The 26,023-nt window shown below is 40.8% G+C and overlaps 1 protein-coding gene across 1 annotated transcript in view; it reads left to right on the forward strand.

Moving 5' to 3' along the window:
* The first annotated feature begins 5,772 nt into the window (after positions 1-5,772).
* Positions 5,773-26,023, forward strand: part of KANSL1L (KAT8 regulatory NSL complex subunit 1 like) — a 49,572-nt gene continuing 29,321 nt past the window's right edge. The window contains 5 exon segments of the mRNA XM_088523697.1: positions 5,773-5,945; positions 5,947-6,190; positions 6,193-6,880; positions 19,761-19,902; positions 23,735-23,932. Of these exon segments, the coding sequence (XP_088379823.1) occupies positions 5,799-5,945; positions 5,947-6,190; positions 6,193-6,880; positions 19,761-19,902; positions 23,735-23,932 (1,419 nt within the window). The 5' untranslated portion in view covers positions 5,773-5,798.

The following is a 26,023-nucleotide window of genomic DNA, read 5'->3' on the forward strand; positions in this document are numbered from 1 at the left end:
ACCCTGGGAGCCGGAGGGCTTTTCGTGTGCGCGAGGGGACAGGGCTTCACCTCAGGGGCGCGGGGCTTCCCGCCACTGCGGGGCAACCGTTAGGGTCCGCTTCACCCCCTCTGAAGTAGGTGGCACCACCCCTTACCCCCGCCCCGCCCCCCCAGCCTCGCGCGGGGGTGGGAGGGGGCGGGCCGAGCGCGCGGCACGGCGCCAATGGGCGGCCGCCGCCGGGACGCGCGGCGCCGCCCTCGCCCGCCTCTCACTGGCCGGCCGCCGGCTCGCCCCGCCCACGCGCGGCGTGGCCCCGCCCTCCGCAGCGAGCAGCGCTTTAGCTGGGCGCGGATCTTCAACCGCGCCAGAGGGAGCCGCGCCGCGCGGGCGGGCGGGAGGCGGTGTTGGCGGCGGCGCCGCTGCGCAGGGGCCGCCGGGCCGAGGCAAGCGCGGCGGCGGGACGCGGGGGCGCCGGGGCGGGCGGGCGGTCGCCGTTGCGCGTGAGCGGGGAGCGCCGCGCTGAGGCGCGGGGCGGGCGGCGGGGGGGGAAGCGGGGCCGGGCGGCGGTTGCTTCCCGCGGCGGCGGCGCCGAGAGGCCGCGCGCATGCGTGAGGGGTGGGGGCAGGGGCGGAGGTAACGGTCCGGCGCGCGGGGCGGGGCGCGGCGCCATGAGGCGGGGGCGGCGCCATGAGGCGGGGGCGGCGCCCGGGCGCTGTGCCCACGTCATCGCTGTACATCGGCGCTATACATTGATCGTTGCCGTTGTTGTGTTCCCCCCTGGATCAATAGGCGCGCGGGGAGCTTGGGCAGGCGTTGTGGGGCTGGAATTCGCTCCCGTGAGCACGCCGGATGCCCCTGCGGCTTGGCGTGGCGGGCAGGGTGCTCAACGCATCTCCCCAAACTGCAGAGCCTTTGCAATTAAAATTAAACCAAACGTGGCTGAGGGAGCGGAACTGTGCCAAGCCTGCAAGCCAAGTGCATCTTTCGGCTGCTGTTCTGGATTCCTGTGTGGTCTTGAGCAAGTCTTTTAATCTGGCGAGTGCATCAGCTCCCTGTTTGCGAAATGTCATAGCAATTCCCAAAATTAAGCGTAGCAAGGTGGTTGCTCCACGGTGAGAAACAGTGCAACAGACCCAAAATCAACATCCAATTCCTGTCTGGAGTTTGTTTTCTATCAAAGAAATACTTGATTTCCTTTCCTCCTTCCTTTAAAAAATAAGTTAAAAATTACACTGGATAAAGCATTATGTTATTGCTAATAAGTATACTGACTTATTAACAAAGCGAGCCTGTGTCCTTAAACTCTCCTGCCTTATCGGCCTACACTGAAATCCTATAAATGATGTGGGGAGCCTGAATTCCAGCTGTCCTAATTAGCGTCTAGGAGCTGAATTACTTTTGTTTAAAAGCAGGTTTTACGGCCCTCTTCAAAGGCTGAAATTCAAAAGCATAACAGAAATGTCAATGAGAATATAACAGTGGATCTGAAAGTATTACAAATATTTATGTTAGAGACATATGTGATGTATTTAGAGAGGTGTGTGCGGTTTATTTAATGCAAAACATCTTTAGATTTCAGCATACCTTAAAAATTGCATTGGATATTGCAGAGAAAATGTATAATTTAATATAGACTGAGCAGGAATTAGTTGATGGAACAATAATAAGCTTGGATATAATTTGAGATCCTCTGTTCAGAAGCAGTGATGAACAGGAGGAGAAGATTGTTCAGAGATTTTAATGAGTCATGTGTTTTTATCATAAATGAATACTAATGAGTTCCACTTGACGTGTGTCCTTTTTGATGTTTTTTATGATTCAGACTGTTTGGGTGGTCTGTCTTAAATTGAGTTGTGTTACTGTTCAAAGAGAAATCCTTTTTAGGTGTGTATTTTTTCAAAGAGGAGTTGTTTATGCTTGTATCTTCTGGGAAGTAGAAACACCGGAGTTTGCAATTTTATCTAAATCGTCCTCACTGGGCAGCGAGTGCTGCTGAAAGCTGAGACTACCCACATAGACCTGCTTTTTTTTTTTTCCTGATCTATTATTAGAACAAAATACTGCAAAGTTCAAATACTCGCCATGAGCAACTCTGCAGCTTTTGAACTGAAAACAAAAGCTGCCTACTTAGACAATTTCTTTTTTTACAGAGTAGTCCCAGGTGTGTTAAATATAGTCTTCTTTCCTTTCCTTGTGGTATTTCTAACCAGGGCGTATCCACTGGGACCAATATCTTTCTTTGTGGTTATTGCTACAAACTTTAATTTATAGGGATCCAAAGATCATCTTGCTGAGCTGTTTATTATTATTATTATTTATTTTTAATTAATTATATAATTATTATATATTAATTATTTTATTATTATTATTTTAATTTTTTTACAGCCAATGGCTTGAACTTCATTAGCAAGGATCAAATGTATCTGAAAGAGAGATGAATTCTTAGAGGTCATTACGATCTGAAGAGTTTTGTGAAAGTTAGGAGCTTGGTAAAGTGTACCCAAGCAGATAGCTCCCCCAGGGCATGGCCCAGGGAAGCTTAATTTGGGGTATTACAAGAGACATGTGACGTTGCCGCCAGTAAGTTGTTTTTTTTTTTTTCCCTGTGGTTTTAAAGTGTTTTGCTGTTTGTAAGATCTGTATAAACAGGTAATAAATATTGGAAGTTCATATATGTGAAATATTGATAATCTACAAAGAAGCTGGAAATGATTTAGCTATTTTAACTGGAAATGTTATTTGTAGGCAAATTAAGCCCTTGAATTTGAAAGCAAAAATAGGGTTTCAGATGTTTAGGGTGATGAAAAGTAACTTGATTAACAAGCAGAGAAGAGCAATAGGCTGATGCAGAGGAGTTTTACATCCGCCTCCACCCTCCAACAAGTAAAGTATTCTTGTAATTGAGCGCCAACAGATCAGAAACATTAAAAAGAACCCCCCCACACTCCCTCTGGCTGTCACAAGGCCTGCAGAGCAGTGTCTGCAGTGTTTTTTTTGAAAAAAACATTTTAATTTATTTAATAAATTTAAAAATATATGTTTTTTCTTATTGCAAGAGGTAGTAGGCTTGGCTCTGGAAACTCTCATCCAGTGTGGGTGGAGTGAAATCTTTTTTGCTGCTTTCTGCCAAAATGAAATAAAATATCCCTAGATTGTTGAAGTTAGAATTTTGAAAAATGGGGCCAAATACTTTGTGGGTGATACTTTTTTGTGGATGCTACTTTGCTTATATACCAATGACAAAGTTCTATTTTATTATTTCTTTGGTTATGAGCTTCTTAGAGAAATGCTGAGAGCTCTGTGGGGATTGGAACAGTGCCAGCTTTTAAACTCAGTTTAATGTCCCTGAAATTAGAGGAACATACCTGAAGTGTCTTATGTGACTGTCTTCAGAACACAAGCGTTTTGGGAGGGTTGCAAACTATTGGGTAAGGGGTTAATAGATTTCTCTTCTGGGAAGCATTTTCTTTATTTTTTTAGCTATTATAATTTAAGCATCTTATGTCAGGAGCTCCTCATTAGCTAGTGGTTTGTCTAGTGCTCTTTAGTCTGATGTTAGTGGTTTAGTTTAAGAGCACTTTGATTTTTCTCTCCCTTCCCTTTTTCTCCTGGAAAAGAAAAAAAAAGGTCTCAAAACTTAAAAAAAAAAAAAAAAAGCCCACCAACTAGAGTAAGTTGCAAATGATATTCACTGAAATTTAGGAAATTTGAAACTGTACCAGAAGTATATGTGGTATTTGAGGGAATGTGATCAGGTTGAAACCCAACACTTGTGTCTGAAAATGTTATGCTGTCATCTTTTTTGAAACAGCCTCTAACTTTATATAGATAAGTAATAAAAAGCTTGTCTCCAAACTTCTCGTTTGTTGGAGCAGCAGCAGCTGTACTGTGTGTGAGCATTTTCCAGCTGTCAAGAGTAGTGATCCGTTACTGTTAACTTGCACAAGTTAGGGAAGGTGGCTGGTTAAGACAGAAGTTACAACTTCGTTACTGAATGCACCTAGATATCTCCCAACAATGTCCTGACGGAGAGATCTTCTGGGGTTCCCAGAGAAGGATTTAGTATGGGAGCTTGTTCTGGGCATTATAGCAAACCCATAGAGAAAGCGGTGATTTCAGAGCAGATGAGCTTCTCTTTCCCTTAATTTTAGTCATGCTAAATCACTTTTACTTGAGTCATTTCCCATTTGCTGAGAGAGGAGGCATGGAGTGAATGAGTCCATATTCTCTTGGAGTTGAAACATCTTGTGGCTACTAGTTCCTTAAGGTGAGTTTGAAAATGTTGTCTCTGTAGAAGTGGAAAGACAAAAAGCTGCTGCTGAGAGCACTGTGGAATTATGAGAGCCTCACAGCAGAGGTCTAAGTGGAGCCGCATGCAGATAGCCCCTGGCGTAGGAGATCAGGGTATGTATGTATGTGGCTCTTCATGTTTTGCTTGATGTCCTGAGAGTTAGGGAGAAAGCATCTAAACTGGCACATGAAAAAAATGAACTCAGAAGTGGTGACCCCTATGAGATCTGTGGATTGAAAATTCTTGAACTAGGCAATTGCTGTGCAGATCAAAAAGACTGCAGATATGAGAAGAAGGTGGAGGAAAGGGTGCTCAATTAGTAGACAGATTAAACAAAAGACTGGAAGTATTGTGCTCTAGTCACTTCTGCTGTTCTCCCGTTGCTTCTGGATTTATTCTTAATTAAGAACAGACGGTAGATTATGTTGCAGACTTCTGCAGGCCATATCCAAGTAAATCTCTTTTGGAGTATTTTTAATAATGTACTAAACGAAGTTGAAAGTATGGTTTAAAACAGATTTCTGCACTCTGGGCTGTGATATGATAATATACTTTGGGTCAGCATAACTGCTGACCAGCATTGGGAAGGGTCTGGCACTGGTTTTTGGATCCCCAAAGTTTGGGAGCCACTGGTCTAAGCTACATCAAGCCACACACAAAGGAGATTGAGTAAGAGCAAAGAGTTTTTGCTTATGAAGAGTTATCAGGGTATTGTTTTGATATTATGCAAGTGGGAAGTAAAGAAAAGCTGGTTAGAAAGCACAGAAGAGGTTGTATGAAACACTTAGAGATATCTGCTTTGAAGGTGTTAGTGTTGGTAGTTGTTTGCTAACGTGCATTTATGAGTATATAGAGTGTATTTCATGTATGTTTATATATAACAAGCAATAAACAAGTATATTTCTCTGAACAGTAACTCCAGATTTATTGCAGAGCATTTCACTGTGTGGTCTGCTTTGCTGAACTGCAGTTATGTAGCTGCATATCTGCCATTTCTGTGATTGTTGATTCATTTGAAATATATAAAAAACTTGAATGAAAACTGAATGTAATTCAAAGCAATACTTAGTTCAAGAGAAGACTGAAACAACATCCAGCCACAATGTGTGTGCTTCGTACATGCATCCTTCCAGTCTTATGGCTTACAGTCATGCTTTTTCAGTTTGGGCAAGGTTAGATATTGAACTTTGGGGGTCTTACTTCTGAGACTAATAGGATCAGAAATGCAGTGATGTATGAACACTTACTCCCCTGAGACATTAAAGCTTTTACTGCGCTTGGAACAACCTCTGTATGACATAAAGTATAAATAGATTGTTCTTGTTTGATTCGTGAGGATATGTGGTCTATCCGTGCTCTTTAGATAATTTGCTTTCACTATGACATCTTTGAGTAATGTTGGAATATTTTTTAAAAACGGAATACCTGACAGAATTGTTATATGTATATAATGTCATTAAAATAAGAAAATTTACACAGCCCATGTTATTTTCAGGTTTGCTGTAAACTACGTACAGTAGCTATAATGACACCAGCCCTCAGAGAGGCAGCAACAAAAGGTCATGGTATCCACTTGTTACCTTCTTTGTCCTCTAGAGCTATGGAGTCTGATACAACTTTGTGCATGGAAAATTCCAGAGCTATGGAAGAGGTGATACGAGAGGATCCCATCGCACGGATTACATGCTCGAGTCCTGGGGTTCCCCACGGCTGAGCCCAGCTTCAGGAATGATCTCTTCAGTGGGCAGCACTTTGGTTCTCCACAGTCCTCCAAGCGCTATCAGTCTGTCTTGTTAATGAGTACCAATTCTGCGTTTAGCAACAAGAGTAGTAAGCAAACTGGAGAGCCTGACTGCTCCAAGATGAGGAATTCCTTATGTAATGGTGCTGATGCATCATTCAGGCAAATCAGCCCTTCACAACTGAGCAACAGGTCAAGAGGGAAGCTTTTCCAGGGACTGCGTGTCCGAGTTTGGCAGAAATGCAAAGACTTTTGGATTCAAGTGTAACCGAATCCAGTAGCACAGAAGAAATGCAGCTTTTAAGTGGTAAATGGTACAAAAAGAATGGCGTTTCGAGTAGGACTCTGGAAGTCTGCGCTGAAAAAAAAAAGGGGGATTTATTACACCAAATTCTTCGTGGGCCTGCAGAAGGGATTTTGAGCTGCACCCGGGATAAGGTGTATGATCGTTTGCTCCAGTGTGTCACTAAGCAACAAACTGAGATCAGCCGCGCCAAAAGAACTCAGAAACGTTTACAAATGCTCCTGGCAAAGCATGTTATCAGACACTGCGATCAGCAGCTGAAATGCTTTGTGAAACATCAGCTACAAAGAATGAAGGTTTTCCATGAACCAACCAGGTTTTCCGACGGTAGCTCCCTTAGGTGCACTGAAGGTTGGCCAGAAGGCAACACAGTTACTTTGGCGGATAGTACAAGTAAAGACGTTCAGAGCGGAGTTTGCATTGCGCCGGGCGAAATCCGGGGGTTTGCACTTGCTACCGGAGGGCTGCTCTGTCGCGTGGAGAAGGATCTGGACTCTGACGCAACGTGTAGCAGCTCGGACGAAGACTGCGAGGAGCCAGCTGGAAGAGCGTCCATGGAAGCGTAAGTGTTAAATTACTGCTGGGCTTGTACTTCTTGGGTTATAAATCAAGACAGAAGGGTCTAGACCTGCAAATTCCTTCTTGTGTGAGTAAGCTTACTCAATAGATAGTGCTAACTGAAATCAGCAGGACTGCCTGCATGAGCTAGGTTTGGCAGGATCGGGGCAGAAAGTAAGAATTCCTGGGTACAGCATTTAAGGAATGTTATTCTTTTAGACTGTAGAGAGTTAGATTTTTGTGGTCTTATCTATCAGTTTGCATAGGTTTAATGTCACTAGTTATTTAATACTAAGATAATGCTATAAATTAGAACAATTAGTGATGGAAGTGCCCTGGCTGATACAAAAATAATTTTATTCTTTGGAAGCATTAAGAGTTGGTCAATATTACAGTAGGATCTTAAAATACAGTATTGACTGTGTACTAAAGAATCAACAGTAGTCCTCTTATGCAGATGTCAACCCATCCAGTCACTGGGGGAATCTATCACTGAAAAAGCTAGGTGTCAGGGTAGGGACATGCAAACCAGAAATTCCTACACAGAGCAGCTCAGTAGGAGTTTCATAGCACTTACATTTCTAGCATGTGAAGTCAGCAGTGCTTTTGTCCAAAACTTTTTTCTTTGTTTTTTTTAGACTTAGTGTTTCCTGTTGTGTTATTGTAGTCTCTGCTGTTAAGAGGTATCTGGAGAGTATTAAGAGGGACGTTAAAGTTTGAGGCGGAGGTGAATTTTTTTTGGGGGGGGGAGGGGGAAGGATGTTTCTTGGAAAGTATAATGTTCAGAAGAAATCAAGAAGCCTCATCAAAAATTGCACTGCCTGAAAATGCCCTATTACTTGTTTTTAGCTTCAGTTCTGAAAGCTTCGGTGTAACCTGGTTGTATGAAATTGCTACTGCCTTTTGATAAACTCTATAGGTCTGGAAAGCGATTAGAGAGAAAAAAAGCAAAGTATTTGTAAGTTTTGATTTCCCTTTACATATTGTCAGAATGATAAATACTGTATTGAAGACTAAGCAAAGCCTAATGGAGCCAGCTAAGTTATGATCATCTTAAAGAGCTGAGACCACTCTCCTCTCCTTCAGAAATATTTTTAATGGAAAAAAGCATCATTCGCTCTTCCTAGCAAACGTAATCAGCACTCTTCTTGTAGCTAGCAGGGGCGAACTTCTGTGTAATAGATTGGGTTTTTTATCTTGTGATTTCAAAAACTTAATAGGAAAATCTGATGAAAAAGTAATTAATTTCTCAAAGGGTAGTAGGTAGTTTAAAACTCATATTGAGTTTTTACATTTTTTTTTCCCTCCTTGCCAAGAATATTGTAGTTTCTTTGTTTCTTCTGGCCTTTGAATTGCTTTTGGAAATGGACCTTTGAAAAAATCTGCAGAGGGTTATTAAATACAGAGACACCATCTTTGGCTCAGGAAATCCCCAGGCTGCCATGTGCCGCAAGCTGGGCGGTATCCTGCAGGAGTGCTGCTCCATTCCTGCGTTGTCATTAGGCTTCTCCTGGCCACCATTAGAAATAAGAGTCTGGACAGGTGATCTTCAGCCTGACTGAGTGCAACCCATTTGTTTTCTCCCACTTTTTTATTTTTTCCAGCCACACAGATGACTCAGTACTGTGCATTAGCTAAGGCGCTGTAGGTGCAAGTGTTTGAACTGTGCCCCAGCACCAGCCAGCTCAGGGCTAAAGTACCACCTAATTTAAGCTGAAGGTTTTTATCTGTGTACAGAGGCTGAGGCGACGCTTGAATTAACACTGTAGTGAGGACAGGCAGTCTTTAAATTTATTGCCCTCTTAAGCTTAGAGTGGCTTTCTTCCTTGCTCCACCATTCCGAGGTTTGCTCTTGCGGCTCCTGCTAGATGGCAAAAGTCCAACAGCTCCTGACCAGCGCGGTTGGTGGGATTCGCCATTTTCTGAGCTTTAGGGTTCTTTGGGTTGCCTCGGAGCTGGACAAAAGGAGCAGATAAAGTTAGGATCCATTTTTATTTCTTGCTAAGTGGATTTATGTTACTTTGAAATGCCTTTCTGTCCTCAGGAACTGGCTCTCAGTGCTTTCCAGAAATAATACGATTACGTGGGTGTGAGAAAACTCATTTCCTTGCTTATGACTTGTATTTCTCATAGTGAAGACTTTTCGCTCATCTGCAAAGAGTCTTTCTTGCTGTGATATTCTTCATCATATTCAGCTGTAGATGTTATAAGCCTCTATTAATGTTGTCATGAGCGGGGAAGAGTGTTCTGGTTTCTTGTCAAGTAATTTCCATTGACCTTTTGCATGGTCGCCATGTGGTGTGCACCCAAGGGGGCTGATCTTGGAGGAAAAGAAATATCACAAAGGGCCCTAAATTTCCTTATATCACAGTTCTCTGAGGGCATCTAACTCAAGGCAATATTTGCAACTGCACTGCTTATTAATCAATTAATTAATTTTTGACGGTGCAAGAAGAAAGTTGTTTCCAGTTACCCATTTACCTGTATCCCATCAGAAGGGTGAGACATTCTGAATCTTGCTCCAAATTCTTCATGATAGGAGAACAAATAAACAAACAAGGGATCTATTTTTAGCTTTTGAACATGTTAATTCTCATTATCCTGAAAAGAAATTTGCCCAGTGGGTGTTGACATAAGCCCTTCTGAGCTGCATCTTGATGCTTTGTGTCTCAAGTAAGATTGTCTTTATCCAACTATTTCAATACCTATATTGTTCAGTTGTAAATAGCTATTAGAAGACATTTGGTCTGTTGTTTGTCCCTCATGCATTACATAGGGGCTGTCTTCAGCCAAGAGATTCTTAGCGAGCTCAAATCTTTCAGCTGATCGTTCACAATACTTACTGCACTTCTCTAGCTTCTAGAGTAACTAGAAAGTTTCATCCCATCTCAGGGCCTCGGTGAGAACACATGGGTCTTTGCACTATTTCCCACAGAGAAACATGAAAAAAATAGTTGTCTCTTTTGAGGAATTTTATCAGTTTGCTGTTCCTGTCCGCTCAGGAATGCCTTTGATGTGTCACCTTTCATGGAATGTTTCTTAGGCAATACACCAAACTTTCATTTGTATTTTGTATTATGTCCTAGTACTGTTCTAGCCTTTGGGAGAGGAAGTTCCATGAGATACTACATAGGGGATATCACAGTATTTCTGTCTGGATTCTCAAAGGCAAATGTTAGGTGCCCTCCATATAGTAACTAAAGTGCATAAAGGGCCCAAGGAGGACAGCATAACATAGAGAACACCTCATCAGCTGCATTTATTTGTGACGAGGTGATCCTGCGTGTGCAGAGGGGTTAGACTAGATGACCCCTAGAGGTCCCTTCCAACCTTAACGATTCTATGATTCTATGATTATTTATTTATTTATTTATTTGTATAGTTCACAATGACAAAGGTTATCTATAAGAATGATCACAGATTTCAAACAAGGCAATTTGGGGCAGGATGTTTGAAATTTCTCTTCCACTCAGCTCTGCTCTGGCCGCTGCGTATGATAGCTCCCTAAGCCAGCTCTACATCCTTCCTCGTGTATTTGTGTATGCTCCTGATGTGGTTGCCAGTGAAGTTACCAGTAAAGGTTGTTTATAGAGGCACCACAAAGAAGTCTGATGCTGGGGTATTGTCAGGTGGGAAAGCGTGAAAGCGGCAAGTTTCTCCTACATGCATGACATTGAATGATCTTGCAAGACAAAAAGATAGATCATAGAATCATAGGCTCATAGAATCCTTAAAGGTGGAAGGGACCTCTAGAGGTCATCTAGTCCAACCTCCCTGCACATGCAGGGTCACCTAGAGCATGTGGCACAGGGCTGCGTCCAAGTGGGCCTTGAAGATCTCCAGAGACGGACACTTCCACAACCTCTCTGGGCAGCCTCTTCCAGTGCTCCGTCATCCTCACTGATAATAAATTTTTCCTTAAGTTCCTGCAGAACTTTTGGTGTTTCAGTTTGTGGCCGTTTCCTCTAGTTCTGTTGGTGCCACCACTGGAAAGAGGCCGCACCCTCCTCCCTACTGCCCCCGTGCCCGCAAAGGCAGAGCTGCTCCCGTCACCAAATAGCAATGTGTATATCCAATTGATAAAAGGCAAAGGCTTCTTTCTATAGGGTTTTTTTTTTTTTTTTGCAAAGCAAGTAGGTGTCTGTCTGGTCACAAAAAGTCCAGATTCATGCGCCCTTCCAAAGTGTTTCTTGGGCAAACCATCTCCTGCTGTTTTCCCCATCCTACCTCCCCATCTTAATTCAGTCCTTTTGCATTATTTGGTGTTTTTTTTTTTTTTCTGAACTACTTTATGCTTTTCTTCTGATTTTCGGGAGACATATTTTACTGATTAACTTTCAGCAACCTCAAACCTGACGAAGAAGCAGTGTTACATTTTTTCCATGCCCACAGAGTTTATTGTGCCTGGAAACTTTTATGATGAATGTGCAGAGATAGTAAATCCTGCGCCTCCTCCCCCTTGCCCTTGGATTTCCAATCGGAAAGGGAGAAGATGGAGATCTGCTTTTAGTTCAAATACTTGGCAGGGAGGGGAGCAGAAAGGGGGAGAGAATACAGGAAGGAAGAAAATATTATGATTGATATCTTCAGATCTAATCTATTTGTTCTAGATTATTTTCCATTTTTCCTAGCATTTTTCTCACGGCTAATTGAGCAACATCAGTGCGATTCTGCTGGCCAAACTATAGAAGGCACTGCTTAAGGGCTGGGGCTTATTGTCTGTCTTTGAGACATATTATAAGGGGAAGCTGTTTGTTTTTATAAGATTAGGTCCTAATTTTCCACTCAGAGCTGTAGTTTCACTTCATACCTGATAAGAAAACCAAATTCTGGTTTTGAGAGAGGGAGAAGGTTAGTTTTCCAAGGCTAAGTACTGCTGTCTGGGTTTTTTGCTTGCTCTTGGGTTTGGGTTTTTTTTTTTTTTTTTTTTGCTTGTTTGTTTTTTTAATGTGTAAAACCTCCAAACCCCTGTGCAAAAACAGATTTTGTTGGTTTTTGGACCTGTTTTGTTTTACAAGTTCAGAAAATGTCTTATTTACATGAAGGATTATTGTGAGGACATTTGAATATGAACCTATACATAGAGGTTCTAATAATATGCTGATTTTGAAATGTTTTATGCATTGCTTTTTCATGAATTCCATTCTCTTAAGTTCTTGGCTCCTGTCACTAGGATGTGGGAGGAGAATTGTTACAGAGGATGAAAGAATAACTAACTTTATATTGCATTCTGTTTTCATTGTAGGGATACATGTATTACTTCCAAATATATTCAGTTGAATTGGTTAGATATCTTTTAAGAGGAGCTTACAACTCCTTTAGGATCCCACATACATGTATTGTTTTCATTTTAAGGCCTGATGTACAGTAGTAATAACTTGGTTTTAAGCAAGACTTCTTTCCTGCAATACCAGAGTAAGGCTGTTGTGAGTGAAGATCCTGATTTCTAACCTGTAATTACATTAATATTTTTGCAGTTGCTGAAAGCAGACTGCAAGATTCCATTGTAAGGCAGGAGGTTTGGCAAGTTGGAACCTGCAAGGGAATCTCAGAGCTGGGAATGTCAAAGTTTCCAAGTTAGATAAGTGTTGAATGCATATTAAGTAAAAACATTGCAATTAGATAAAGAGTTCTGAATGACAACATAGTATGTAGTCCACATAGTAGAATAGAAAATCTAATAATCAGACACAAGCACATGCAAGATAACCTCGCACACTTTATTAAATTAAACATTTTGGTTCTTGATGTGAGCTGCTGTTTAGTAAGTATTTTTGGCTACCTTTTTTATTTTTGCTAAGCCACTAAATGTGTGCATTTGTTTTTTTTTTAAGATTTATTTACAAACAACAATGAACTGTCTCTGGTAACATCTTGCAAAGCAAGAAAATTGTTACTTAGTTTTGTAAATAACACTGATTTCATAAGAATCTACTTCAAAGGGTTTCATCCAGTGCCAGTAAGAGTCAGTAAGCTTGGGTCCATTCTGGTTCAGGAAATCATTTAAATGCTTTCCTTTTCACATGAAATACAAAGTGTACATAAAGACTTCCCAAAATAGGAAGGCTCTCCTGTAGCAGGATTTCATTCATACTGCTAAATATGGATTAGGAATGTAACTTGAGTTGTCAAATATATTGACCTATGTACTTCCTTTTTTTTTAAATTGAAATAGCCAGAAATTTATTTTTACTTTTATTATAAATTGGCTTGCATCCAAACATTTTATCTAGCATCTAAGTTCTTTTAAGTTTTGTGCTCAGAAATTTCTATCTCCTGTACAGAAAAGAATAAGCTTTGTATCCACCCTTTACATGGAAACCTGACTTGTGTAATGTTTCCATTCTATGTATGCTTAAAGGATTATACTGTACGCTCTCTTTTAATATATGCTAGGTATGAGAGCCACCTCTAGCACTACTTCCTTTCTTTTTCCACAGCAGTTGTGTAATACTTACTTAAAGAGAATTTATAGGCTTGCATTCCTGGGGTTTTCTGGTTGGATTACTGGTGCGTGCCCTTGCAAAAACCGGGAAAGAAGCATCATTCTAGCTGGCCCAGGTGTTCTTGAGTTTTTCCTTTGCGTACTGTACTACCTGCTCCGTGGTGGTCTCGTCTGCAACCTGCCACAGGTTAGTGGAAGAAGCTGGGGGATTTGAAGAATCTTAAAGGCTTTAATTTTTAAATTACTTTGGGCAAGAGGTATAGGCAGAGATGCGTTGTGCAAATGTGTGTATATATATGTATATTTTAATTAAAAGAGGAAAGGTTGCTTTTTTTTTTATTTCAACATTTTTTTACCGCCTGGGCAGTTAATATTCTAACTGACCCCCACGTCCACCAAAGAGTTTGGCCTTTTACCATAAACAGCTTTAAAAAGCTGAGTAAACAGAATTGAAAAGTACCTAGCAGGCCATCAAGTTCAGCACAGTCACAGCTTTATCTGATATTTTTGGTATTTTGATATTATTTTAAATTGAGTTTACAACTCAGGGTAATTGTAACAGTTCAATTTTTAACATATGACCTGTAATAATTGTGTAAGAATTTCTGTGCTGGAAAACCCTGTCTGTTAACCCTCATTAAGTCAGAAGGTGCAGTTTCTCAGATAAGGGAGCTTATAGAGCTCCGGTGTGATTCTCCCCATGAACCTTCTCCAAACATTTAAAAGTGAATGGAGCGTGCAGTTACTTTCCCCTTTTCTGTTTATATTTTCAGTTATCTCCTATAGGCTTTTTTTCCTGGGGTGTGATTTTTCCCTTTCTTCTCTTCCCTTTGCCTATTCTAAACTGATTTGTGGAAGACATACAAATCTTACTCTGTTGTTGTTTACTTTCCCCCAAATAGTTCTGTGCCATGAATTTTCTTTTCAGGGGAAAACCACAGTAATGCAGTAATATCCAAAGTTGTCATTTATAACTTTCTTAGGCTTGGTGGCTCAGCTGAAGTGTTCAGCTGGGTACAGTTTTTCAGCTAGAGAAAACAAGGTGCGCATTATGGATTAGTATCAAGATACATTACTGGATGCAATTCCAAAAGTATGAAATGGCAGCAGGACGTGAAGGACAGCGGGACCGGGTGTGAGTGCCAGAAGGTGTTGTGATAAGCAGCTGCTGATGTCTGCAGATGGCAGGGAGAACTGCAACCCATCTGTTACAGGGTCGTGCAGTGTTTCAGGGGGAAATCCCTGCCAGGTACCAGTTCCTATTAAGCATCAAGAAAGATAGGTATCCCCGACAGCTCGAGAAGACTGTCCTGCTTGCAGATCCTGGCAGACATTGCAGTGTCCTTCTGGCACCCCGGAGCCTCCCTGAATTGATTTGTTAGAGTGTAGCTTGCTGGTTATCACAGAGCAGCGACGTATCACTGTCCGCAGTCACCCTGGCTGAACAAGGGGCACCGTTAAGGATAAGCGGTGGCTTGTTATGTCTTCCCAGTCAGGTGTGATAGCATGGGATGCTGCAGTTTGTTCCCATTTTATTACACTCATTGGGCCTCAGGAGACATTCAGTTCATAAAACAGCACTCACTGTTTTTGCAATTTTGTGGTTATTATGGATTTAACAGTTAACTGGTCTGGGGAATTAATGCTTCAACGGCAACCAAAGTTAGTTAATTCTGAAAGTAAACATTAAGTAGGTGTGCTGGAAGAGTTAGTCCTTGAAAAAGCATTTACGGGTCATTTCACGGTTGGACATGTTTGTTCAGCCATTGTGAGTGTTGGAAGTTTTTGCTGGGAGTGGGCGTTTTATCTCCCAAGTATAATCTAGATAAGATTACTTGAAATACAGGCACTATGTCTCTCAGTTCACCTAATTCAAATGTTTAATCTGATGCAATCTCCTACTTTTTGTAGGTATTTTCATGCTAAGTGTCAGTGTTTGGAGAGGGAAGAGAAATGGGCCTACTGAATTTCACTGGTTGGTGTCAGAGTATAGCAGGTCGCCAGCGCTTGGTTCGCAGGGAGAGGTGGGTGTTGAAACGAGCTGCCCTGTGAGAGCTGCCTTGTGCTCTGGCCCCTGGGCTGCTGCTGTACCGTCGGGACCCGTTCAGGCAGGTCGCAGATTTGAAGCTCCCTTGCTCTCTTTGGGTCCAAATTTACCACAGACCCAATCCATCATCTCAGTGCTCCACTCGACTGACAGTGTTTTGGTGTGAAGCTCAGTGATGGGGGGCACTGGCCAGCTCTTCATAAGTCTATGTATTATGAGAATGAGTAAGGACTAGGAGACAAGCATTTGCAATTAATTAGACTACGGAGGCAACTGAGTAGGGAAATGCTTATGAAAATTAGACGCCAGAACAGCAGAGATTAAATGCAAGGAAACTTAGCGTGACATGAAGAGGAAAATGCACCATGTTAGGAGACAGAGGAAAAAAAAATACATAAGTGCAGGAGGATGTCAGGAACGGCCATGGTTGCGTTTCACACAGAATTCTTGAACTGGAGAAGTTTTGCACACACTGTTGGGTGCCTTGCTGCCTTCCTGCTTCATCTGCAAGAACAGTGCAACTTAGCGCTTATAATATATACTACATACAAAATATTTGTCAGGCCTGTTGTTTTGTTTGCTTGTAGAAATAAAAGATTTATTATCCCTGTAAACAGCACCCACCCCCCAAAACAAAACCTGAACAACTGTGTGTGTCTAGCACAGTAGTTTTATTTTGACTAGCAGTTCCCTTGTGCACTCTGTTAGGTTGCCTGGGTTTTTTTCTTGGCACAGACCGGTTTCAGCTATTGGGAAAACATAAGTCTCACCCACAGCTTAGTGGGGGCGTTGATAAAGGAAATGCTTCTCAAAACTGCTGTTGCTTTCTCTGGTACTGGTTTGGTTACTTAAAATCATAGTGTGTGCTCAGTTGTGTACTCTTTTGGGGAAGGAAAAAATGCTGAGGGGTGACAGTTGAGAGTAAGGATTCATATCCTGTAATATTGATCTATATAATCTATAAAAAACTTTTTGCAGTTCAAGCAGTGATGCTGACTGTAATAGCAATGTGTTATTTAAGGCTCATCACTTACCTCTTCAGTCGCAACAAAAGCAAGTAGCTTTAGTGGAAAGCCTATACTGCCTCTGCTGGTGTCTGGAGGCCCAGACTGAATCCTCTCCCACACTTTGGGGTGGCATAAAGCAGTTTCTCCCTGATTGCATTTCTGACTTGCTGCATTTGTGTCTCTGCTGTCTGTGACTGGTTGTTTCTTTTGCATTTATCTTTTTTCTCACATGTTGCCACAGGTTGTTGCTACTCAACCAGTGCAGGCCAAGGTCTCACATGAGAAATTTTCTCTGATGCAATTTCAATTTGTATGTCTAGGGAAATAAAAATAAGATGATTTCTTTGTACCAAGTCAGTATTTCTGTGTTGTCTTGAATTCTGCTAGTAATGGATAAAAGCAGGAGATCATCTGCAGGTTGAGAATCGTCCCAGGAATCTTGTGTTTATACACCGATAAATATTTCCATGTACTTCGGTACTGAACACTGGAAACCTCTGAAAATACAACATTGTGGTTTATGTTGAATTGCAGGCAGAAGAATGACTTTGAAATTCCTGTCGAGGGTGTATAAGGTTAGAGTCCAAAGCCCAGAAACCAAGTGAAGATGCTTTGCAAAGAGCATGCACAGGAAGTGGGACAGACGGAACCTTTTTTTTTTTTTTTTCCTTTTTTCCATGTCTCATTCCCAGCAGAGCACCAACACAGGCAGCGTTTCACTTGAGCACCTGCTCTGACGTCCTCCGTCAGCAACAGCCCTGGCTATTTTTGTAACCCTTTGTGGTTTAGCTCTTCTCTGGCTTGGGAGTGTTAATGAATTTGCTGCTCCTGCCTTAAGCAGCTCTCTTTTTCCACACAGAGGTGTCTTTTTCCACATACAGCTACAGGCAGGAGCCAGTGGGACACCAGGCGAGGGCAGAATTCTTGCTTGCCCTCATCCTGGAAGGAATTGGCATCTACTCCTGCACTTCAAAAGCTGCCCCACAAATTCTTGCTGCCTCATTTTTCATCCTGAAAGAATAGTATATATTGTACGCACTACATTCCAAGAATGAGCTGTATTTATTTATTTATTTATTTTCCCTACTTGGAATAGTAGCTTGTTATCACTCGTCACTTGGGTTGCCATAGTATTTTGCATGTAAGCAGCTTCTTTTAAGACTACCAAACTAGCTTGTAAAGGTTTTATCTTCCTCTAAGGTGTTGCAAGGTTTAATCTGCTTTTCAGACAGGTAAAAGCAAAGGTGGTAAATAAAGAACGTAAGATGAAACAAGGGACAAGCGACAGAGCTGGGAGCAGAACTGAGCAGCTCCAGTGGCTGGTGCTTTTGCCTCTAGTCCCTAAAGGTGTCACCGCGGAGCCTGCCGCTTTGTGTAGAAGCCCACCTGTCTGTCATCCACAGGAGCCCAAGCTGGGGAAGTTTAGATTTAACCGGGAACTTCTGTCCTCCAGTGCATGTGGCTGCGAAGCTGCCCTGGTGCCCGTGCTGGCGTGGGGCGGCTGCTGCAGAGCCAGCCTGGGATTGGTGCCTTTGGTGCGAGCACCAACTTAAAATGTTTGTGCTTCGTCCGGTGGAAACTCTTCCATAAAGGAGCCCAAGGAGGTCATTATTACAGCGTCATTAAATACTGTAAGTTTAATTACATACTGCACTTATTTTAAGGCCTTAAGAAATACTTCCGTGGTATTTTAGAAGAAAACAAACAGGTAACTGTAGATCTAATGGTGAAAGCAATTAAATCAAGATATATGTATTTTTTAAAGCATATTCCAAACAAGTTTTTGAAAAACAACTTCTGGTACTACATTTCGGGAGGAGTTTTTAGATCCGAGACACTAATTTCCAGAAGATACTGAACTGTTGCAGTTTGGTATCTGAGTACAGGTTGCTTTCCTGCTGTGCTGGTTCGTGCAGGATCTGTGCTGTAAACTCTGGATCGCTCTCATTTATACCTGGTGCATTTAGCTTGGGGTTTAATTCTGCTCTTTTCATTTGAAAACTTTCAGCCTGTGTTTTTGCGCATATGGATTTTTTTTCTTTTTTATCTGCTTTATTCCTATTTAGCTGTTTTGATAAAATGATTAGCTAAGGGATTTGTTATAGCCTCCTTATGCAGCTCTTCTCTTTGGACTAGCTTTTTGCCATCTTAGGATATTGAGGCAGATCTTGACTGTTCTGGCCTCCTCACTTGTTTAAGCACAAATATGCAAACCTTGTTGATCAAGAAAGAAGTACTTGTCAAAAGGGCCTGGTTGAAACACAAGTAATTGGGATGTTTCTGTGTGCTAGTGATAATGAAAAAACAAAAAGAAATAAGGAAGAGTTGTCATGAAAATGGATATTCACAAAATGACTTAATGTGCCTTTTTTTTTCCTTAGGACAAAATCACTACTATGATTTATAACATATAAAGAGTTTTTATGATACGTATTTATAGAGCTCCTGGAGTTTCATTTGTGGTAGTAATCCACTTTATTTGGTTGCGTATAGCGTCTAGACTTATACAAGCCATTTCAGTCTCCTCATTTCTTACATTCATCTTGGCTGTGTAGGAGAGAATTTAAGCTGTTTGTAACCTATGTAGGCAGAAACTGGAAGATAACTTCTGTAAAACAAGAGGAAATTATGCATCTTAAAAGTGGCCTAGCAGAAACTGTCTGTTTACAATAGCTAAAGTAGACCTGAAATTCGTGAGATTTTTGCATTATAGGTGATTTCTTACCTTTTTTCTGTCATTGGTGAGGTGGTCAACCCAAAATCCAGTAGTTACCTCCAAAACTTACAGTTGCTTTCTTGCAATACACTACCAAGTTAATAAACATCCCCATTTGTAAACAGGAATAAAAGGCATTATGTTGACCTGACTGAACTATACTTGCTCAGTTATGTTTGCAAAATAGGTAGAATAAAATAAAGGTAAACTATGTTAGAGTTTTGGGGTAGTGAGTTGATACCTAGGTGTTCATTGTTGCATCATCTCTTATTAGATGGCACGTGTTGGCTAATGGTATTCCTGGACGCTTGTGGAAGGAAGTACGGTGTAAGAGGATTTTCAGTCTTACCTGTGGAGTTGCTGGAATTCTTTACACATCTGTGACCTGCATTAACTGGTAGAGCTTGGTTGGCTTCTCCAGCACATTGGTTTACAGCACATGATGGAAAACTAGCTTAGCTTGGGAATAGCCAGCAAACTTTGATTGCACTGGTTTGGGCAAGCTCTGTAGTTAGAGGAGTAAGCCAATGTGAAACTGCTGTGTATAATCAGATATCTTCTGAAAGCAACTGAGATGTTTGCAACATGAGACAGAGCAGCTGTCAAAAATGTTTTTGTGCAAATGTGGTTATCTTTATTTTTGGACTAACCCGCATTTTGTCTTCACAGCAGCTATACTTCTGAATGGAAGTGGCTTGCAGACAGAGCTAGAGTTGGCTGCCGTTGGACATGGCTTCAAGCCCAGATTTCAGAACTAGAATACAAAATCCAACAACTAACTGACCTTCACAGGCAGATACGTGCCACCAAGGTATTGTCTGTAAGCTCGGAGATGGGCTCTTCAAATAATCTTTTGACAGTGTCTTTTGTAATTTATACATATATATCTTTGCTTCCTCCTTTTTGTTTGTTTTCCCCCGGAGTCCTGGTATCCAAGTATGCTGTTGCGGACTGTTACAGAGGTTAATGAGAAAGGATCAAGAGCAAAAAGAAGTACTGTAGTCTAGCAGCATCAGTACCGGATTGGGAGCCAGGAGCTCCTGTCCCTGGTAGTGGTTCTGTTAGTGACTTTCAGGGATCTGGGACAAGGCCCATCACTTACCATGCTAGTTTTTCCCTCTGTAGAAGAGACAGGATTTGTTTTTCAGGAGAGGGTGGTTGATGATCTTTTCTTGTGTGTGTTACGGGATTAGGTTTTTTTGTTATTTAAGTGAGTGTTTATTCTGAGGATTAGTAAGTTAATGTTTGTACAGTGCTTTGAACAGGTCAAGGATTAATTATTACTAAAATTCCAATGTGTACAACTCATGTACTAATTTTTTTAAATCAAACTGGCTAGACAGTGGTAAGTCACATTCCTAACACATTACTAATCTCTCTATCGGTATAGTGGGCTGTCGAGGTCACTCTCATGTGTAAGAAGCCAAAACCTGAGATAATTTTGGTGGATATGAGAGGAAGAGCTCTTAGGGGAAGACTCTTCGACTCACCATTTTTGAGCCTCACGTAGGTTGGCTTGTCTTGTGTTGGAGCCAGATGTGCACAAATTAAAAGGAGGTAGCAGATGCATTGGCTGATCCTGAGTCTTGGAGGGAGGAAGAATGGAGAGGAAATCACTACAGAGAGCATTTCCTTCTGATCCCATAAAAAAATATTCTCTCTCCTCTTTTTGCCCTTAAGGCCTGTCTTTTCATATCCAGCTTTGTCTCGATCCTGCTCACACTGTTTACCCAATCAGATTTTTCTTTAAAACCAATTTGAAGAATTTTGAGACTCTCTCCTGCCTCTTTATCTATAGAAAAGGTCCCCCATGTTTCCAGGAGATGATAGAATGTCCATTTCTTATGTTGTCCCAAGTGCCAGGCATGCCTACCCTGCTACAGCCAAAAGCTCTCAGACTTCGGATAGTCTCACGGGCTGGAGAACAGGCAGAAATCAGCGATGGAGAAATGAGAGAAAGAGCCTTCTTTTAGTCATGCATTTTCTTCACATTAAGTGGTATGTTGGCTTGGAGCCTAGTCGTCTTCCTGGTGGAGATCTTTAGTGACATTCCTTTTTGCAAACTTCATGCCCCTTTTACTAGCCGTGGGGTTCAGTGTTTGGATTTGTGTCCCTTAGAGAAGATAGAGGTGTTTTTGTTGGCTGTATTTTTTTTTCTTTTCTTTTCTTTTTGTGGGGGGCGGAGGGGCCGGTCTGTGTATTTGCAGAGTCCTGAGACAGCAGCTTGGGAAGGCCACAGGACAGGCAGGCTGATAGAAGAGCTCTTTGTTTTCATTTAGGACTGCAAAGTAGTTACACAATATCATCAGAATTTGTATGCTTTAATGCTTGTGTTTAATGATTTCAGAGTGTTTTTCTTGTCTTATAAGTGGAAAAAAAGTGATTCATAGCCAATTTACAATGACTTCAAGCAAAATGCCACACCTCTAACACGAAAACACAGCTGGTCAACTTCTGGGCAATTCTCTGGCCTATTACAGTGTCTTCTCCATTCCTGTGGACCCAGAAGTGACAAGACTGGGTCTTTCAGAGTGATTCTGTTTTTTATTTTTTGTTTTTGTTTTTTTGTTTTTTTTAGAGTGTATGTGTTCGTACATTTGTTTTGTTTGCTTGGTATTTGGATAGATATTTATCTATCCGTCCATCCATCTATTTGCCAAACAAAATAATTACATTTAAAAATTTAAAAAAGTTTGTTGCCCAAACCTACTGATTGTAACCAGTTTGCCTTTTAATTTCTATATACTTGATCTTTACTCTTCCTTCTTTTCTTCTGTATTTGCTATTACTCTGACTTTTTATAGTTGTTTCAGATCAGTCCTTTCTTTCCATGTTTGCCACCCCAATTCTGCAAATTAAAAAAATAAAACCCAGGGGAGCAGGGCGTTCCCTTCTTTTGACGTCTTTTCCTGTTTGTCTTCCTGTTCTTCTGACTTCAGAATTTGTATTTTAGGTTTTTTGGATCTTTTTCCTCGTCTAGTGATTGTGGACTAAGATATTTTTACTGCTTTATATTCTAAAGCTATTGAGCTGGTCCTCCTATTGTGGCACATGAAAATAAGAGTTAAACTTGAATTTCCTTGAAGGTATTGCTACTCTGTAACTGCTGTGGTTTACAGATTATAGAATGATATTGGCTGGATTCATTTCCATCTGCTATAAATGGAGCAGCACAGATGGTGGGCTACTACCTGCTAATGAATGTAAAAAACTCTAATGTTGGCTAGATGGAAATGCAGAATCTCAGCGGGCCTTCTGAGCACTGAAGCAAGTCTTTAAGCATCTTGCTTTGTTTTTAAGAGGGTGTATTGTTTATCAGCTTTGACTTTACACCTTAAGCAGAGGAATAGTGAGAGGGCAATTCTATATTCTCTCCTAGTCTTCTCTTTGGAAGCAAATTGCTTTCTTGTTCTAGAGCAAGTCACTCCTAAGGCAGAAGTTAAGGTGTGAGTACATCTACAGTATCCTTAATTTTCCACAATCTCAGTGCAGTCTTTCTTCCTGAAAGGAGTAATACAGGGGTTGCTTGAGTTCCTTTGATGCCAATCTTCCATTACTTTCTAATAGAGTATTCTGACTGGAAAGGAAAACGTGAGACAGTGTAGTTGAATCATTCCGTTCTTCCAGTACCTCCTTAATATTTGAGTAACAGTCAGTACTTCATAAAAAATAAATCTTTTCTCTTTCTTTTTTGGAATAAACCTGCAAAAGTCCTACAGTGTTTTCTGAGCATTGAAAGTTAAATGAGCAATTTAGTGACAAAATAATGGCATCATTTGGGGAACCATTTCTGAGTGTTTATAAGTTCTGTTTGCTTATTATTTTATTTACTTCAGAACAATGGAAATGTTTCCTAGGAATATATGTTAACGTGGTTATTTCTGTAATCTATCTTGTGGAAAACACTGTGATACTCTTTTCCTATTCCTTTGTCTGAAATTCTGTTATTTGCCTACCATAAAAGCCTATATTTATCTCTTTAGGAGACTTGTATTCTATGTGATGGATCCTGAGTGATATCACCTCCATGCAGATAGTCTTGAAACAGAATAAGATTGAGAGAATATTTAGAATGGTTTCCTCTAAGTATGAAACAAAAAAGGTTCACATTGAAAAAAATAAATTACTAAATTGTAAAAGACCTTTTTGGAACTATGTCCATTACTGATATTTTAAACAAATAATTGTTTTGTTTAGATCAGGAATGGGGATAAGAAAAACAGAACTCTTTAAAATGCCCCAGGGAAAGTTCTTGGCTGCAAAGGCTGTAACCGACTTAGAAGGTGCTTGTTTCTTACAGGAAAAAAAATCTCTTTTTAAATAAGCAGACAAATGATCATGTCATTGCTCTAATAAGTATGATTTTTTGATTTGAATTTTGGCACAGATGTTTAAGCAGTGGTGTAAAACTGAAGAGTGATTGCTCTTATAAGGAATAACGTGAATGATGCAGCTTTTCATTAATAAAGATTGCTAGTATTTCTATATTTTTGATGCTAAGTTTATGTAAAAATCTAGGATAAGTGCTCCAAAGAGTTCCTGGGAGGGTCTAAGGGGGATATGCCAGGGTTGACTGTTGCTTAAAAATGATTTAGGAGGGTTAATCTGTTGTCAACCAACTGTGTTCAATTGCTGTTGTCTAGGGGATGGTGGTCTTAGAAGAATTCCCATTTCCAAAAGACATTTTGAAGAAGCAAATACAATTGAGAGACCAAGAAGCTTTATTAAACGCCACAGGGAATTCGCAAGCTTCCATTGAGAGACGGGATTCTTTGCCGGAGCACGATTTTGAAATGTCACCCAGCAGTCCTACCCTGCTTTTACGAAACATAGAAAAACAGGTAAAGTAAAATGAGAACAAAGGGTCCATCGGAGCAAAGCGATTTATTTCAGAAAAAGGCAAGCTCCATGGCAGTTACTTGCGGAAATGAAGATATTTCATATTTCAGGCACCTGAGAGTTGGGGGCTGGTGAACTAAAGAACTTAAATACAATGGGCACCAGGCTTACAAATTAACCTTTTATTTCAGATGTATCTGGGTTGCTGCTTTGATTATATCAAAGCGGCCACATAACCACTTATATAATAGGTCACCACAAAACTACCTCTCCTTTGGAGTTGCGTTCAGTGTAGTGTTGCCAAAGATTGTGTTAGGAAATACTTGGTTAAAATGAAAGAGTACAACTGAAGATGGAGGTACATTGCATTTAAAAACAACCAAACAAAAATCCCACAAATGCAATTGCAATGTGACCTTTTCAAGCATCAGTGGAGCAGGGCCACTAGCTATGTCCTGCTGCCTTCACCCAGCGCAGGCAAAGCTCTAGCAGCGCCTTGCTTTGAGGGGCTCTGAACAGTGCTTTCCGAGGTTAATTCCAGGAAATGCAGTTTCCACTGTGGAGGGCTAGAAAGCACTATAAAAAATTAGTGGTATCGCATTACTGAAGGAAATAGAACAAATTGGTTTTCAGGAAAACCAAGTGTAAATCAAACCTAACAAAGCTGGTGAGATGCATTAATGCATTACGCTGCTGCTATACATAAAGTCTTCGTCACACACACAGTCTTAAAATAGATAAAAGTAACTTCAGGTATTAGACCTGTTCCTGAATCTCTGTGCCAATTTTTCTTATTTGATAGTCATACTTCCCTTCTCTTAAAGTGCTTCCCGTTTGATAGATCTGAAACGTAACAGAGAAGAGTGAGTACGCAATGAAAGGGGATGTGTATGCGCTCAGTGCTGGCGATTGCACCAAGTAAACTGGAAATCGTTTCTAGACTGTGGTCAATCTAGCCTCTTCAGTGATTACTAGGAGAATTAAATACATATTTATTTGCAGAAGATACTAGTCAATTAAGGAAAAAGCTGTGTGTTTCCCACCACCTAAGTAGTTACAAACAGATGTCCAAAAATTCTGCTTTTTGAAAACAACTTAGGAATAAAGGTTTTCTTTGGGCATAAAGGTTTTCTTTGGTTAAAAGATCTAGCAAATTACATCTGCTTTCTCCCCTTTATGGCACCAAAAGCTTTGGGGGCTTAGTTTGTTTTTTAATGATTGATTCTGTAGCTCAACCTTGATGCAGAGGACCGAGTCTGGGTTTCTTCTTGTTCACTGTTAGAAATAGTGATGCCGTAAGCCAAAGTACGTCTGTACTTTGGTCTTCCACGGTTCTTGAGTCCTATATTAAAGAAAAGTATTTTTTAAAAATAGTTTAATTGTGGAAGGGGAAAAAAGATAAAAAAAATACAGAGCAACTAAGCCTTGTGGTTTGATGGTTTATTTATTATTTTAAATTCAGTTTTCAAGTCCTTTCCAAAGCTGTAAAGTGCTTACAAAAAAAACACATATGTTTTTCCTTGTGTTTTGGATGTCCGCCATTGTTCTGGTGCTTTTACGTTCCTTTGACGGAGGTTTTGCTCCTTACAGATTGAACACCGTTCGGATTTTTTAATCAACCCACTAAATATTTTCCTGGAATCTTGTTTGCTTTGTTTCAGACCTTTTATAATGGACTTGCTATTTCTGTGCTTTGATATCCTTCCCTGAATATTTTATTCAAATATGAAATTTTTACCCCACTGCATCACTTAAACATTAACAGAAAAGACGTGACTAGTAATAAAATGGAAAATATTTTTTTTGCATCTTTCTGCATAAATTGTACAGAACTGCTTGCTGGTAACCTTTATTAACTCTTGTTTCAAGTAATCTCAGTTCTTGCTTGGTAATCCTACAAAATAATGTAAATGTTTTAAAAAATGTGTATGCTATTTCGGGTACATTAATGCAGCTGGCAGTTTCCTGTGAGTAAGCTGGTGGCTCCATTTATTGTCATTGAGGTTTAACATTTAAAACAAAAACATTGTGAAATGTTATCTGGAGTTAGTCCACAATTCATCGCTTTATAAGGAGTAATTCTTTGTCTTAAC

Source organism: Tinamus guttatus, unplaced genomic scaffold (assembly GCF_059628265.1).
Source record: "Tinamus guttatus ecotype Peru unplaced genomic scaffold, ASM5962826v1 Tinamus_guttatus_pri_ptg000197l, whole genome shotgun sequence".
Taxonomy (NCBI): domain Eukaryota; kingdom Metazoa; phylum Chordata; class Aves; order Tinamiformes; family Tinamidae; genus Tinamus; species Tinamus guttatus.